The sequence below is a fragment of the Hippoglossus hippoglossus genome, chromosome 21, assembly GCF_009819705.1.
Source record: "Hippoglossus hippoglossus isolate fHipHip1 chromosome 21, fHipHip1.pri, whole genome shotgun sequence".
NCBI lineage: Eukaryota > Metazoa > Chordata > Actinopteri > Pleuronectiformes > Pleuronectidae > Hippoglossus > Hippoglossus hippoglossus.
In genome coordinates this window covers 24,863,580-24,879,467 of record NC_047171.1, presented here as the reverse complement: position 1 = coordinate 24,879,467, position 15,888 = coordinate 24,863,580, and the positions used below count along the sequence as shown (strand labels likewise).

Here is a 15,888-nt window from a genome sequence, read left to right as displayed (position 1 = left end):
CTCATAAATAAGACTTTCTCTAATCATTTCGAATATTTATCTCATAATTATGACATTACATTTTTGATGTAACCCCATTTCTTTCAGTGGCAGAAATGGGGTTCCATACTTTTTACAATGAAAACTAAAGAAAAAATAAGAAACAATGAAAACTAATGGGATTGCTGTTTGCATAAAAATGGCACAATTTGAAAATATTTGCCCATTTTAGTGGACTCACCTGCATGAAGTACTCCTCCAACAGGCAGTCAACCCATGGCTCAGCCACCTCCATGGGCCGCACCTCATTGGAGATGTCGCAGCATTTGATAAGCACCATCTTCAGCTGAATAGAGCACAGTGTAAGAGGACATAGGTCACCATGAATAGAGTTATTACAATGGGTCTGAGAGAGTACACTCTTTGACCCCACTGTAAACAAAAATTAAACACCGAAAAGCATAGTTCATAACCTGGTATAGTGAGAAGGAATGCCTTTTAAGTTTAAGTGCACTGACTTGCTACCCTAGAAAATGAATACCATTGCTGCTGGGCTAATATGAAAGAATTCATTTAATGATGAAACTAAACTCTGCATGTGTCGATAAATAATAACATTTTATTTCTGTAAATTTCTGTATTTGTGATTTTGAATACTTTATGGGCAGGTTTGCCAGAGGATGAGCAGTAAAAGAGAATTCCTGTACCTGGCAGTAAAAGTGTCAGCAGTACATAGAGAGGAGGGGGGTACTCAGATCCTTAGGTTATGTAAAAATATTATTAACACAGTGTGAAAGTACTGTTACAAATAAAACTCCTGCATTGAGAATTTAAATGCTGGCTAAAGGTACAGAAATGTTAATATTAAATTGCATTTATGATATAGAAGCAAAATGCCGAATATCACCAATATGAGTGGAATATTAGTATTAACACTATATACTTAAAGTGCACCATGGCCATTTATAGGTCCATATTTTAACATGTGGCAGAGGATAAAAGGCCCTCCAGCACCAGAGGCCTGGAGATAAAATTCCTAGCCAAGACCTTTGGCTGATAAGCTGTGTTTAGTAAAAGGTGCGGCATCCTGTCACCAGCCCCAGCAAATGAAAAATCAATAATACAATTTCTGGCATGGGTTTTGCCCATTTGTAGGTATTTTTAAAGGCAGATTTAATAGGGTAGCAGTAGCATCTGCGACCCTTAACTTAGCCCTCTAAGCAAACTGAAGAGGGTCGAGGAGTTTCTCCGTTATTGAGTGGAAGCTCTTTTTTCATCAATTTTTCAAAGCACTGCATGACTAATGAAGTCAGGGCTACTCGTCTAGTCATTAAGCACCTTGGGGTGATTGTATTTTTCCACACGAATGGCAATAGATTGCTTCCACATTTTGGGCAACCTTCTCTTGGCTGAGGGATGGCTGGAAAATGTAATAACTCCTGGTTGCTCTGAACAGGAGATTATTTGTCCTGCTTGCTCCCTCCCAATGCATGAAAAGAAGATTTTTTTGTCAGTTAATGCCCCTGTAAATTTCTGTGGAAGTTCAGGTTAACGACTGTTCACAGGAATCTGCAGGCAGTTGATGTGGGGTTCCAGTTTCAGGCAGTTTTACAAGCCTGAGAAGCTTGGCAGTTGGCCACCCTGCTCCTAGGTCTAGGGGAGGCTTTCACATGTAAATGTCAAAACTGTGATCTTTACAAATGCAAATCAGGATAGTTTCACTCGATGGTGCAGAGGTTACACAACTCTGTATAGTAGTGAACTCTGTATTAAAAAAGGTACTAACTCCCTTTTAAGAAAATCTCTCCTATAAATACATCAGGCTAAGTATAATTATAGAATCATAAATTGTAGCTTGAATAGATTTACCTTATATACGTAAGTATGCTATAATGAGTGTAATCAGTGATACAATTTTGAGGGTACATCTGATGATACATTGTTAACATTACAATGACCAAAACACTGTGCTTCACATAAAGCATATCAGCTGTGTCACCGCGTGACAAAGTCCCAAATATTTGTCCTCTCAAATTACTTGAAAAATCTCAGCTCCGTATTCACATATCCATGGCATACTAAGGTGTTGCCTCGAATAATTTGGACTTCAATTGTCCTTATGTTGTTATTCAACTTTCTCAGTATTCCATTAAAAACTCTTTTAACCAAAGCGACTTATAATAAGTGCATTCAACTATGAGGGTACAAACCCAGAACAGCAAGAATCATGTAATTACATTAATTTAACACCAGAAATAATAAACTGGTCCTCAGTCACATACTCATCCTATATAAATGTTAAGTACAATTAAAAAAACTGTTATAACCGCTGCTTCAAAAGTGAAAAGGTCATATGAGAAGTTTTACTCTGAAAACATCACACTCGTGAATACGTCCATTCCTGAAGAGGCCACGTCCGTCGTTAACTCTTCACGTTAGAGGGCTTGTCCAATCACAGCCTCAGGAATGAAGCGTCTGTCTCCCGCAAACAAGAAACTCCTGGCTGTTGTTTTGCGTGGTTTGATAAATGACTGTTTTTGGTGTAAAAAACTTGCTGAAGTCAACACCACACTGTTTCCCCTGGAGGAGAGGATGACTGCGTTGGAAAGCAAAGCCACGGGCCCAGTGTGGAGGAGTTGAAGCGGAAAAGACGGGGCGCACAATCCCCAAATTACGGTAAGAGCTAAGGTACAGAGAGACGCCATTGCTAACTGCTAAGCTAAGTAACTCTTAGATCTGAATAGCGTGTAAACAACTGTGGGATTAGCGAGAAAGTTGCTAAAAGAAAAAGAGAGCATCGAGTGCTTGAGTAGAACTAGTGTTTAAATATGTACGATCTGCTTAAACTTAAAAAGTTTGTTCTTGTTAAGTTTTTTCATAAACCAGACTTTTTGTCCTATTATATTTTATAGGAAACTGTCCGTCGTCTTCACACCTGTGAGGCAAATGGCAGGCGCCACCAAGGGTAAGATTAAACAAGATACGCGCTGTGCTGTATAAAATACATTCTCTAAGTTTACTTTATCTGATCCATTTCATCATTGTGTTTTCACAGCCTGAGCCCCCCCACACACACAACGAGGCAGTCACTGCACATTTGGCCGAGACTCTAGCTGCAAGTCCGGATTTGCAGTGTGGAAAATGACGCCATTGTATGTAAGTAACTGTATTAATTGTGTTTTCTGCTGTGGCTCTTCCAACGGTGAATTAGGCTATTTCCGTTTATTAATAATATGCTCATGTTACCTATGTTGTTTTCCAGCTGCCTGTAAGACGTACTATGACGTATTAAGACGTACTATGAGCCAGAATGAAGGAACTTCCCGTACATCCAACCGGACCTTGCAGCTCTTGCAGCAGCATTGAAAAGTTCAGGAGTCGACAGAGAAGAAAGAGGGTAAGATTAGATTCATTAGATCATATTTCAGTTACATGTATAGGTGTATGTTGTCATTGAACTGTGCTAATTGTACTGCTTGTGTTAACAGCTGATTGAAGCGGGACGGATGACATGGATCCATCCTTCCACAGCCAGGAGATCACTGACCTGTGTGCCACACTTCAAATAAGACTAGAAGCTACACTGAATCTCACAGCTACACATCATAGACGTCTATACACTGGAGCAGATTCAGACAGAATGCCACCAAGAACTTATGACCCAGAGGCGGCAAAGAGACATTTCAAGCTTCACCTGATGTCATGGTTTGGTATTTGTCAGTGTTTTGCCGCCTCTTTGTTAAGAGTGTTTTCTGTTTGGTTATTGCCTCATGTTTCTTGTACTTCCCTGTGTTTATGTTTGTTTGAGTTGTTTCTGTGTTTCATGTTTTCACACTCCGTGTTCTGTTTCCTGTTTTATTTTGTAGTCTCTGTTCCTTGTGGGTTTTCTTTCTTCACTTCCTGTTTGTGATTGTCTGCACCAGTCCCCATGTGTTACACCTGTGTCCAATTGCCCCTGCCTTCCCTGTGTGTCTGTATATAAGTCTCTGTGCTCCCCTTTGTCCTTGTCGGATCGTTGTCGTATGTTAGTTGTGATCTCTTGTCTAACCGTCGTTATGTCCTGTCATGCCTGTCCTGATCTCCTGTGTCTCCTGAGCCTTTGCACCTCTGCATCTCCTGTGTAAGCTTCCTGTGTTTTCTCCCGTGTACTTTAGTTTTTTCAGTTTTGACTTTTGTTGTTACTGCGTTTGTTATCTTTTCTGTTAAAGACCTTTTTCATTAAAAATACTCGTGAATATATGTATAGTCTTCAGTAACTGCAGTGCTTTTGGTATAGGCTTACTAAAAATGTATATTTATATATAAATTATTAGTAATAACTATTTTATTTATTATTATTATTGTGTGGGAGGGTTTTGTCCACGTGTGTATTATAATGATCAAGGGTGACCAATAGCAACAGATCTACCAGCCAATCAAGAGTTTCAAAGGTCTGTGGTTTCATCCAATGGTGAAGTCCTCACCAGCGGTTTCACTGCAATTCATATGCTAATTAGATCACCCCTTCGCTCCGCGTCTCCCCGGCAGCACTCACGGGCGAACGCAGACTTCACAGGCTGTAAACAGGCACTAACTACCAGGAATTAGGGGCGTTTGCAGGCGTATGCGTTTGCTTTGCGATAAGAGGGGATGAGCTGGACACAGTTATTGTCAGACACCCAAGAGGTGTGGGGGGAGGGCTTTGTATGCTCTGACAGAACCGTACCACAGGTCCAGCATTTTGTTGAGTCTCATCGAGCATGAAACTTAATGATGAAATATTCTCTGACAGCAGTGATTAAAGAGACATATTATTCTTTTTACGTATTTCCCTTTCCTCTAGTGCATAGGTCACTAACAGGCGGGCCGCGGTCCGAGTCCGGACCCAGAAGCCGTCCCATACGGACCCGGATCTACAGCCAAAACAGAAGGTTATATTTAAAACCTGACGGGGCGCTTCTATTTGTAACCGGCGCAGCTTTTGTAGTCTTTACGGTAGTGGTTTAGCGGATGAGGAAACGCACAGACCAATTGCATGCGAGTTAAGCCATCCCATGTGATACTACTCAGCCAATCAAGTCTGTGCATTCCAGGCGGTAAACATTGCGACTCTACAGTGCAGACAGATGAGAGAGTTAGAGGCAAGTTACACATGAAAAGACGGTAGAAAGAAAAAGAAAGATAGCGATACAGGTAGAGAAAACAAAGGGAGAGAAACAGAGGAGTGAGCCGGAGAAAGTTGAGAAACAGAGGAGTGAGATGGAGAAAGGGAGAGAAACGGAGGAGTGAGCTGGAGATACTGTTATTATTATGGGCCTCTTGTGATCTTTAAAAAAAAATCTTGCAGGTCTGTCAATGTGAGACATGAGCCTGCTTTGCCTTGCAAAGGTCCTCAAATCTTGGGGCAATGTTTGACAAACATATCCTCAGGTCATCCTCGATCTGTGCGCGGTTGCGATATTTAGTTTTGAGCGCAGTCAGTCTTGAAAAGCCTGCCTCGCACAAATAAGTCGACGCGAAAAGGAGGATCATTTTTAAGGCTATGTCGCAAAGCTGAGGGTATTCCGGCATCATTGCTACCCAGAATGACGAAAGAGGGGAGGTGGTAAACAGATGCTTTAGTCTACTGTCACTCTTCAGCTCAATAAGCTGCTCTTGCATGTCTATTGACAGCTCGTCTGCTGAGCAGAGAAATGGATCCCGAACCCAGGCGAATGAACGGTAGTCCTCTTTGAAATAGGACCCAAACTGATTCTTCAGCGCTGAAAGGTGATCAGCAGCTGATTGGAGGAGAGAGGAGAAATCAGTGCCATGTGCATCGGCAATGAAGTCTGCAAGGCTGGGAAACATGTCGCAGTTTCCAGAACTGATGCGACCATGCCAGAGAGCAATTTTTTTGCGTGAAGGCATTCACTCTATCAGCGAGGAGCAGAACGTTAGATTCGCGGCCTTGCAAAGACAGGTTAAGGCCATTCAGCAAATAGGAGAGAGAGGCAAACCACATGGCATCATCCAGGTGCTTCGCCAGATCTGTTTGACTTTCAGTCAAAAACAACTTTACCTCCTCTCGCAGCTCATACAGCCGTTGTAACACCCGCCCCCTGGAGAGCCAGCGAACTTCAGTGTGCAGCAACAGCTGTTCGTGCCCTGACCCCATCTCCTGGCAGAGGACCCCAAACAAACGGGAGTTAAGTGGACGAGCTTTAATATGGTTAATTATTTTCACGGCCTGGTGAAGCACTGACTCGAAGAGCGGTGGCATTTTCTTTGCAGCAAGTGCCTCGCGATGGACCATGCAGTGTGTCCATTGCACAAGTGGAGCAACTTGCTGGACGCGAGCTACGAGGCCACGCTCACGCCCTGTCATCGACCGCGCTCCATCTGTGCAGAGGCCAATACACTTTCCCCAGCCCAAACCACTGTCTTGGATGAACGAGTCAAGGACATTAAAGATTGCCTCCCCTGTTGTACGGGTCTGAAGAGGCCGGCAAAACAGGATGTCCTTCTCAATTTCCTTTTCCCGCACATACCTGACGTAAGTGAGAAGCTGGGCCTGTCCAGCGATGTCAGTGGATTCATCCAGCTGCAGTGCATAGTAAGGACTGATTTGAATGTAGTGTATTAGTTGCTCTTTGATATCACTAGACATTTCTGATATTCGGCGTGACACAGTGTCATTTGACATAGGTATTGCGCTGAGTTTAGCAGCTGCACTCTCTCCTATCATTATTCTACACATGTCTTGCGCGGCCGGCAAAATCAGTGTTTCGGCAATTGTATGGGGTTTGCCAAGCTTAGCAATTCTATGAGCAACTACATACGATGCTTCCAGACACTGCTTGGAGACAGTGCTATGCTTGGAGATGGTGGTTTGTTGTTGCTGGAGGCCATCACGTTTACGTTTAAAGAAGTCCACAGGCTTCTCTTTCAAGTCAGGGTGTTTGGTGTCGAGGTGCCTTTTTAATTTGCATGGCTTCATGCTGTCATTTGCCAACACCTCGGCACACAAAACACACTGAGGACGTTGCTCAGTCGTGACGGTGAAACCAAACTGCAAATAGCTCTCGTCATATTTGCGAAGCTTTGGCTTCTTCGCAACTGGCGCATCGGTTGCCTGACTTTTACGAATCAGAAACTTGTCCATAGTTGTGTTTGTTTGCTGATACAGTGTGTGTGAAGTTAATAAAGTTCTAATTGCAACGTTGTGGTCTTGTGAGTGTGTTTGTATGTGTGGCTGTGAGCGACTTGCACACGAATAATGAATAAGGCTGTGCTAGGCAATGGTTCCTAACAAAACGAACAGTACACAATGTAGACAGGGACAGCACAGAATAGTATTCAAGTGCTGGTGTTTTATTTGTTGCAACACGGTGGATGATTGAAGATGTAAAGGTAGGTGTTAAGGAGGAAAGGGCTAGCTGCAGTTGGAAGAAGTTAGCTAGCTAGAAGGCTGGCTCTTGGGGCTACGAGCTTTCTAAAAAGACTGTGGAGCAAATTACTCCTTAGATTAGGCTACGAATAGGCCTACGGCAAGTGCAGGAAGGTATTACTAAGGAAGGAGTGAGTCTTTAAAAAGTTTATAAAGCAATGAATATCTGAATGATAGAGGAAACAAGAGCAATCGCACAAACTCTGCAGGGTGTTGTCTCAGTGAGGGTGAGCGCTGACCATGCCTGCGGTTACTTTTATACTCGGAAGCGTACGTGCAACTCGCGTTCAAATGATAACACTCCTCTTTTGATTGGTGGATCAGGAACGAAACAGTATTTGATTTGTTTGTGTCAGTCCAGCCCTTTGCATTTCGCCACTGAGCGAGCTTTCACGAACCAGTGACAAGTCGGCGGTGTTTTTTTTCTCCGTCTGTGACATCGCGCCCCCCCTGGCGCGCCCCCTACTTTGAGAACCACTGGTCTAGCATATTGATCCAAGAGAGTTTTTTGTTCATAATGAAATGACTTATGTCCCTACCGATTTTTGTACATGTCGATCAATCGTGGTACTAGGGCTGCTCTCATAGGAATGTCTTCAGGGGGCTGTTGTTACACAAATGTAGTTTGAAGGAGATTGAACGATGTACACTGAAGTTACAGCAATTTTGTGTGTCATGGCGACTTGTTAAAATTCAATGCCATGCCACTAACATGGCATTTGATGAAAACTCACAGTTTCAAAGGAATTAATTAAAGTGTAAGATTCAAATTCTAGTTCTGATTATTTTCTAAGTCAAATTAGGTTACAGTGATCTTTACCTTTGACCACTGAAATCAAATCAGTTGCTCATGGAGTCAAAGTGACAACTGGTCAAAATCTAAAGAAATTGATTTAAAGCAGATTTGAAATATGTTCAAGAGGCCAATAACATGTTTTGTGAGGCCAAAGACACCATAATCTTGACTATAAACTTTGACTTCTGTAGTGGAAAATTCAACTGACCAGTGTCTAAGGTATTGGAAATCCCCCTGACCAGGTGTCTAACTGCTGTGATACTGTCTACCTGACAGGATGGAACCCTTATTTGGTGGTGTCTCACTGCTATGACCTTGATCAACAGGGTGCATGCCCTTATTTGGTGATGTTTTTCTTCCAACTGCTACAGCGGACGGACAGACACAGATGATCTCATGTCTTTCATGTCTTTTTTCATATTATGTTTTATGAAACGCCTCTTTGTATAAGTTCTGGCTTTTGTGAACTTGCGGCCAGTTCCATTTTGAGCACCCGTGCTTGTTGTGTAACCTCTGCAGAGCTTACTATTATAAAGACTCAAAGGCAACTCCAGTCTGAGAATTTCATTATTTCAAATCTCAAGATGAATTTCCATCACACTTCCCAAAACTAAGTATTCTCTCAAGGCGTTCTAAAGATTACACGTTCAACATTAAAAAAGGGTTTTGTGAGGTCCCTATGACCATGACCAAATTCTAATCAGTTCAGTCCAACTGAACATTTTACAAAATTCCAAGACATTCCCTGAAGGTGTTGATGCGATATTGTGTTCACAAAAATAGGATTAACAGATCCGTCTGTACGTATGGACGGACAAAAACGTACTGCCTCTGGCCACTGGCTGTCCCTGACCCACATAAAAAGCTATACACACAAAAGGAACGGGGAATACCAGAAAAGCAAACAATGGGCAGTAATTTAAGTATTCACGTATAAAAGAGCATGTTCACGTAAAAGAACACAATACAATTCCTTCAAATTGTACACTCGTAAAAACTTCAACATATAATGAGATATAACCTACTCATTAGAAGAACAGGGAGAAAAACATCAAAATCAGCTGATGTCATTGTTGGCCACACAAATATTTGTGCAACACAAATAAATGAAGCTGTTTAATATTATTTTATCAGCTATAGGACCTTCTCATGCAGACTGTTATTAACAATAATCTATATGTCATTAATTATAGTGTGTCCATGTTGTGATGATGCTGGTGCAATATAACATCTTTAAAAACTGTCGGTGACAACACAGCAGCCTGCGAGTTGTTTGTAAATCAAAGTGTCCTTACACAGGTGACGTGCTCCTCATCTGAGTAGTCAAAGTTGTCGACTTTCTGCTTGAAGGAATCAAGGATCTCACCATGACGCGCCATGTCTGTGGCCAGGATCAGTGTGATGGTTCCCTGAAACAAAGCACAAGGTGAAACAGCTCATCATGCACACACATACACAAACACACAGAAGCACACAGACTTACCTGTCGTATCTGTTTGAATGCCTCTGAGTCGAAGTTGGAAAAGATGTTGCAATCAAACTGAGTGAAGATCTGGAAAGCTACAGCACAGTGGTGATTTTCCAGAGGGGAGATGTCATTGTAGCGAACTGCTAACTCTGTTCTGGCATTGATCTGGTACCTGGAACAAATAGTAGGATGAGATGGATAGAGCAAAACAAGAATTAAGCTTCAAATACAAAAAGAAAGGAGAGAACAGTGATCTCTAGGGCCTCGATTCAGTACCTTTTGCCATTGCAGCACTAAATTAACTGCCAGGGTAAGTGTGACTTGTTTGTTAATGTTTAATAAATTCTAAGATAGAAGACACAGGGAATGCTACGAGTAGGTAACAGTAATGGGAGGAGATGGGACAAAGGGGGATGGAAAGATGAAAACATAAGCGAAAGAACGACGAAAGAAAGAGAAAGATGGATAGGCACAGAAAGACCAAGGCAGGAGCAGTAAGAAAGGAATGGAAGGACTGGAAGAGTATGTGAAAAAAACGAAAAGAGTAAGAGAGGGAGAAAGAGAAGGTGGAGTGAGGAGGAAGGAAGGAATGATGCAAAGCAGGAACAAATGATTTGACACAAAGAAAATAAATAGTTACCATGTAGGGTGAGATTTCTGAGTATGCATGTGTTTGTGTTAGTTTGTCTTACGTGTTGTTGAATCCAGGGTGATCGAGGTCATGACACACAGCAGCTGTCATGAGAATCAAAATATCCACCTGTGTGAACTTCTCCTAAAAATAAACATATACATATATTACATATATAAAATTATATTACACAATGCAGCAATCAAGTGTTTAACCACGTGTGTGTGTGTGAGATCTTGTTAGCACATCACTGGTGCAGATGCTTCATAATCATTCATTAGGCCTATGATAATTAAGCCTCTTGTGAATAGTCGTCTCAAATATCAGAGGTAGAAGAGATGAGAGGGAGAGTTCCTGAGAAGAAGCTCCTCCTTCCCTGTTATTCTCTCTTTCCCTTTTCTGACCTTTATCTTCCTCTTATCACACCCAATCCTCCTCCTGATCCTCTTTTCCTTTGTACCTTCAGCATTTACAATAAGCTGACATGTCTTTTTTTCACAGCATAGCTTTCCATTCCAACCCTCCAATGACTTTTACAGCATGACTGCATTATCATTGTTACATCATATTAATTAAAATGTTACTTGATGGTGAACTGAAAGACTTTGCCAAAACAAAAAAGCATTTGAGGAGAGGCAAGTATTATATGATTACTCGATCAGAGAGGAGAGAGAAATATATTTTCCAGGCAAAATTATATTGAAAGTTTAGATATTTATTATAGGGTTAGTTTATTAATATAAATTAAACCAGTTAATTTCTACACACAGATGTTTTTTATGTCATTCTGATAAAAAAAAATTAAAATAAAAGTAGTACTGGAAATACAGTAGGTAACAGACTTAAATGTCAGAATCACTTTCCAATTGAGAGTGAGCATTTAAGCCTAAAAAACTTGATAAGCTTGACATATGAGGATAGGGCAAAGAGCCCATATGGCATCTCCTGCAAACGACACCCCCATTACACAAGAGATTTAAACATGAAGGATGGTAAAAAGCTTCTTTCATCTGATAGATAAAATAAATAATAAATAAAATATCTGATATTTGGTATTTTGAAATGAAAATGTCTCTAAATTTCTTTGGCCTCGCATGCAGACAGAAATATATAGAAATAAATGGGAAATTCACCAAATGTAGAAAAGACTCCTCTGCCATCTGCTGAACAGCCTGATCCTTGTCTTATATAGTCTTTAATTACTGTGCAGGTCTAGGGTATTGAGTGATATCCACACCCTGTGAACATGGTATGTCTCTCCGCTGATCATTGGTAAAGAGTTCTGCATTAAGTGCCTATTCTCAACTTAGCCAAGTAAAACGTATTGCCATGGAAATACAGGGGGAAAAAAACATTAAACTCCAAATATAGAGACTAAAAGACAATAAGACTCAAATTTAATACCTGATCCACATAACTGTGAAGTTTCATGAAAATCATTCCTGGTGGTTTATGAGTTCTGCTCTAGAAACTAAATGATTGCAGATAGACAGATTGACAGCACTGTATACTGATCACTATATTGCACCGCATTATATGCCGGGGGGATAACAAAAAGGTTGGTTCAAAGAAGCAGTGTCATGGCTCAGGCCATTACTCTTGTGTTTTCCCTGTTCTCTATGCTCCCCTCCTTTTCTCCTCCTTTCCTGTGTGTGCATGTGTGTGTGTGTTCGTGGGCGCAGTCTCCACTCCTGGCACCTGGCGTGAGTTCCACACCTGGTCTCAAACACATAATCAGCAGCTCTACAATAACCCCGGTCTTCTCTCCACTCATCGCCATATTGTCAGTCACCTCAGTGGTATACACTTTCGTCCGCGCTGACTTCTAGTGGAATCTATTATTGTATGCTTCTAGTGAATATTCTAATGCTATTTTCTCCTGTGCCTCAGGTTCGCCAGAGCCAACCCGCCTGCCTCTTCTCCTGCTCACAGGATCGTCTACTCACTTTCAGCCAGCCACCAGCCTGATATCTGCCTGCCGCAGCTCTCCATTAAAAGACTCTTTTCATTCACAACCAATCCCTCTCTGCGTCTGCTTTCGGGTCCAGTTAAAAACAAAACCTCACACAGAAATATATATAGATAGAGGTGTATTTTTGTCAGACTCTGAAAAAGCTCCCCGACTGACAACATTGTTAATAATTTTGAAATTCTCATGATGAGTACATTGACCATGAAAGTCTTGACATACATACTTTATATTAAAATATTTCAACATCTTAATGTTTCAATACTGTGTTAACCGTGCTTTTTACAGTACTAAACAGGGATTAGTGTTTTGACTTAAATATATGTGTAGCTATGCAAGGCCTTATTTCTTTTTTTATGTCCTCCAATTTTAGCATGTTAAAGGTTTTGCTTTTAAGTGTAGAGTTTCAAGTCATTATTGGGTGAAGCCTCAAGTCTCACAGCAGTCACATCTGTATGAAGCTGATTACCTGTAAGCTGCAGAGGCAGATCATGCTGTACATCATCTGGGTGACACAGAAACAGTGACGGAAATTGTGGAAGGCGTTATTCCTATAGTTGTCATGAATGCATAACTACACAGAGAGAGAAAGAAATAGAGACAGGTTATTATTTCTTTCTGTGTTTTTTCACATAAATCCCAAAAAATTGTAAACATTGAAGTTGTGCAATTATAACTTTGGTCAGGAATCTGGAAGTTCTTGCTTTGTTTCTGTAAATCTATTTGAATTTTCGTGGTCCAGGTCTCACCAGCCATCTCTTGAGTGTGATGGGGTTAATATTGAAGTCTTTAACCAAGCCAAGGTCATGGTACATATGTTCCAGACAGCTCAGCATCTGGAAGAACAAAGGAAAGCAGTTGTGATGTGTCTGTATGCAGTGAGGGATCTTCCGGTACCATATACAAAGCTATGAACAAAAAACAAAAGTGTATATTGTAGCGCAGGTGCATATAGTAGGGCACTGGCTGGTCATTTAGTGCTAACTTTTACAGAGGATCTGATACAATATCTAAGCAGTAAGGTAAAACTCTATCAGGCATAACACACAGACAAAATAAAACTCACTGAGAACCCCACACTTCCATCCAGCTCACTTACTCCACTAATGCAGTGTGCATAGTGACTACCTTACACACACTGATTGGCTTAGATCATGGGAGCTTGACAGACCAACCTGGACAGGGTCGCTACACTATGTTGCTCACCATTATTGACGCACTTCCACAGTCTATGAGCTGCTTTCCGGATTAAAAATTATTATGGAACATTGAACTGTCCAATTCTAAAAGCTTTAATATATGTGTTATATAAATGTTATATGTAATGTGTTTGTTTATATACCTATTTTTTCTTTGTATCTTTAATTCTATGGCATGATTTTTTTAAATCAATAGTTTCTCTTTGTTTTTGTTGTAATTATTTATAGGACAAGTAAGTATTGCTTATATACAATAGTCGTTATATACATTAATATAGAGCTGCAGTCCTACACACTTCTCTGCACTCCCTTTGGATCAGTCACACAACCACAACCCCACAATTTAATTGTCCACCGTCACATTAAATTATTTAAATCAAACATTAACAGAGTGAGAATTCCAAACAAAAAAACAAATGAAAATGAACACAACCTCTGCAACAACACAACAAACAAAGATAATTTAATGTGGACTCTTAAACATAAGATCACTGTCATCAAAGGCTATTTTAGTAAATGAACTAGTCTCAGATCACAATATTGGTTTATTGTCCCTCACTGAGACCTGGCTGCATCCTGATGAATATGTCAGTCTAAATGAATCTCCTCCCCCCAGTCATATAAATTCACACATTCCCAGAGAATTTGGCCGAGGAGGTGGAGTTGCTGCTATTTTGAACTCCAGTCTATCAATTAATCCTAAACCTAAACTAAGCTACAACTCATTTGAAAGTCTTGTTCTTAGTCTTCCACACCAATCCAAGAAACACCAACAGCCAATCATATTTGCTGTAGTTTTTATCATGCCTAGTCATAAAAACAGATAGTTAAAGTTATTATTGTCGGTGACTTTAATATTCATGTTGACAATAATGATGATTCATGTCAGTATTAGACTCATACGGTTTCAGTCAGTGTGTACACCAACCCACTCATTGTTGTAACCACACACTTGACCTTGTATTATCATACGGTGTCAAAAGTGAACATCTAATAGTACTTCCACATAATCCAATTCTATGAGACCATAATTTAATAACCTTCAATTTTTCATTATCAGACTACATACCATTAATGAAAAACTCATTTTCTAGATGTCTACCTGATAGTGCTGTAGCTAAATTTAAAGAAATAATTTCAATTACATTTAAACCCGGATTATCCGTCGATATAACCAACGAATTCTTTAAAAACCCTCGCTCCATTGAGATTGACCATCTTGTCGATAGCTCTGTAAACTGATTACGATTAACATTAGACTCAATAGCGCCTCTAAAAAAGAAGCGTGTGAAACATAGTAAATTAGCTCCCTGGTATAATTCCAACACACATGAATTAAAACAAGCGTCAAGAAAACTAGAAAGGAAGTGGCGCTCCAACAACTGTGTTGAAAATCTCCTAGCCTGGAAAGATAGTGTTAAAGCATATAAGAAGGCCCTCCACAAAGCAAGAGCTGCCTACTACTCCACACTAATAGAAGAAAATAAAACTACGCCAGGTTTCTCTTCAGCACTGTAGCCAGGCTGACAGTGTCACACCTCCACCGAACCAGTATTCCTCGATCCCTGAATAGCAATATCTTTATGACCTTCTTTAATGATAAAATTCTAACTATTAGAAATAACATCTACCATCTCCTGCCCTCAATTGGCACTAATACACCATCAAGCACAGAAATCTCAGTAACAGCTGAGAATTCTACCAATTATTTAGACAGCTTCTCTCTGATCACCCTTGATCGGCTGACCACAATAATCTCATCATCTAAACCCACAAGTTGTATCTTAGATCCCATTCCCACAAAGTTACCTAAAGAAATTCTACCCCTAATTAATAGTACCTGACTGAATATAATAAATCTATCATTATCATCAGGATATGTACCACAGTCCTTTAAACTAGCTGTAATCAAACCCCTTCTAAAAAAAAAACCACCCTGGACCCGGAGGTTTTAGCCAACTACAGACCGATATCCAACCTCCCCTTCCTGTCTAAAATCCTTGATAAGGTTGTAGCCAATCAGCTGTGCGAGTTTCTCAAGGAAAGTAATATATATGAAGACTTTCAGTCAGCGTTAAGAGCTCATCATCGCAAGGAGACAGCCTTGGCAAAAGTCACTAATGACCTTCTAATAGCTTCAGATCAAGGGTTTGCGTCTGTCCTCGTCCTGTTAGATCTTAGTGCAGCATTCGACACTATTGATCTTCAAATTTTATCATAGAGACTACTAGAACAGTTAATTGGCATTAAAGGAACTGGCCTCACCTGGGTTATATCCTATTTTTCAGATCGATTCCAATTTGTGCAAATTAATGAAGAGTCATATGTGCGCACCAAAGTTAACTTCGGTGTTCCTCGGGGTTCTGTGCTAGGCCCAATTTTATTCTCATTATATTTATATATAGTTGCTTGGGTCATTTTAACACTGAGTCGTCACG

The 15,888-nt window shown here is 40.6% G+C and overlaps 1 protein-coding gene and 1 long non-coding RNA gene across 5 annotated transcripts in view; one reads left to right on the top strand and one right to left on the bottom strand.

The window, feature by feature from the left end:
- pde9a (phosphodiesterase 9A) overlaps positions 1-15,888 on the bottom strand; it is a 93,345-nt gene that overhangs the window by 6,077 nt on the left and 71,380 nt on the right. For 3 of the 4 annotated variants that reach the window (XM_034573385.1, XM_034573383.1, XM_034573386.1), the window contains 6 exons: positions 13,001-13,087; positions 12,721-12,825; positions 10,344-10,426; positions 9,667-9,823; positions 9,479-9,592; positions 221-325 (listed from right to left, as the gene is read on the bottom strand). In XM_034573385.1, the coding sequence (XP_034429276.1) occupies positions 221-325; positions 9,479-9,592; positions 9,667-9,823; positions 10,344-10,426; positions 12,721-12,825; positions 13,001-13,087 (651 nt within the window). The remainder of the gene's footprint in view (positions 1-220; positions 326-9,478; positions 9,593-9,666; positions 9,824-10,343; positions 10,427-12,720; positions 12,826-13,000; positions 13,088-15,888) is intronic. The other variant, XM_034573384.1, reaches the window with a different exon arrangement.
- LOC117754533 lies at positions 6,228-7,158 on the top strand. Its single transcript, XR_004612456.1, has 2 exons — positions 6,228-6,260; positions 6,604-7,158. It is a non-coding gene; the product is annotated as an uncharacterized LOC117754533 (long non-coding RNA).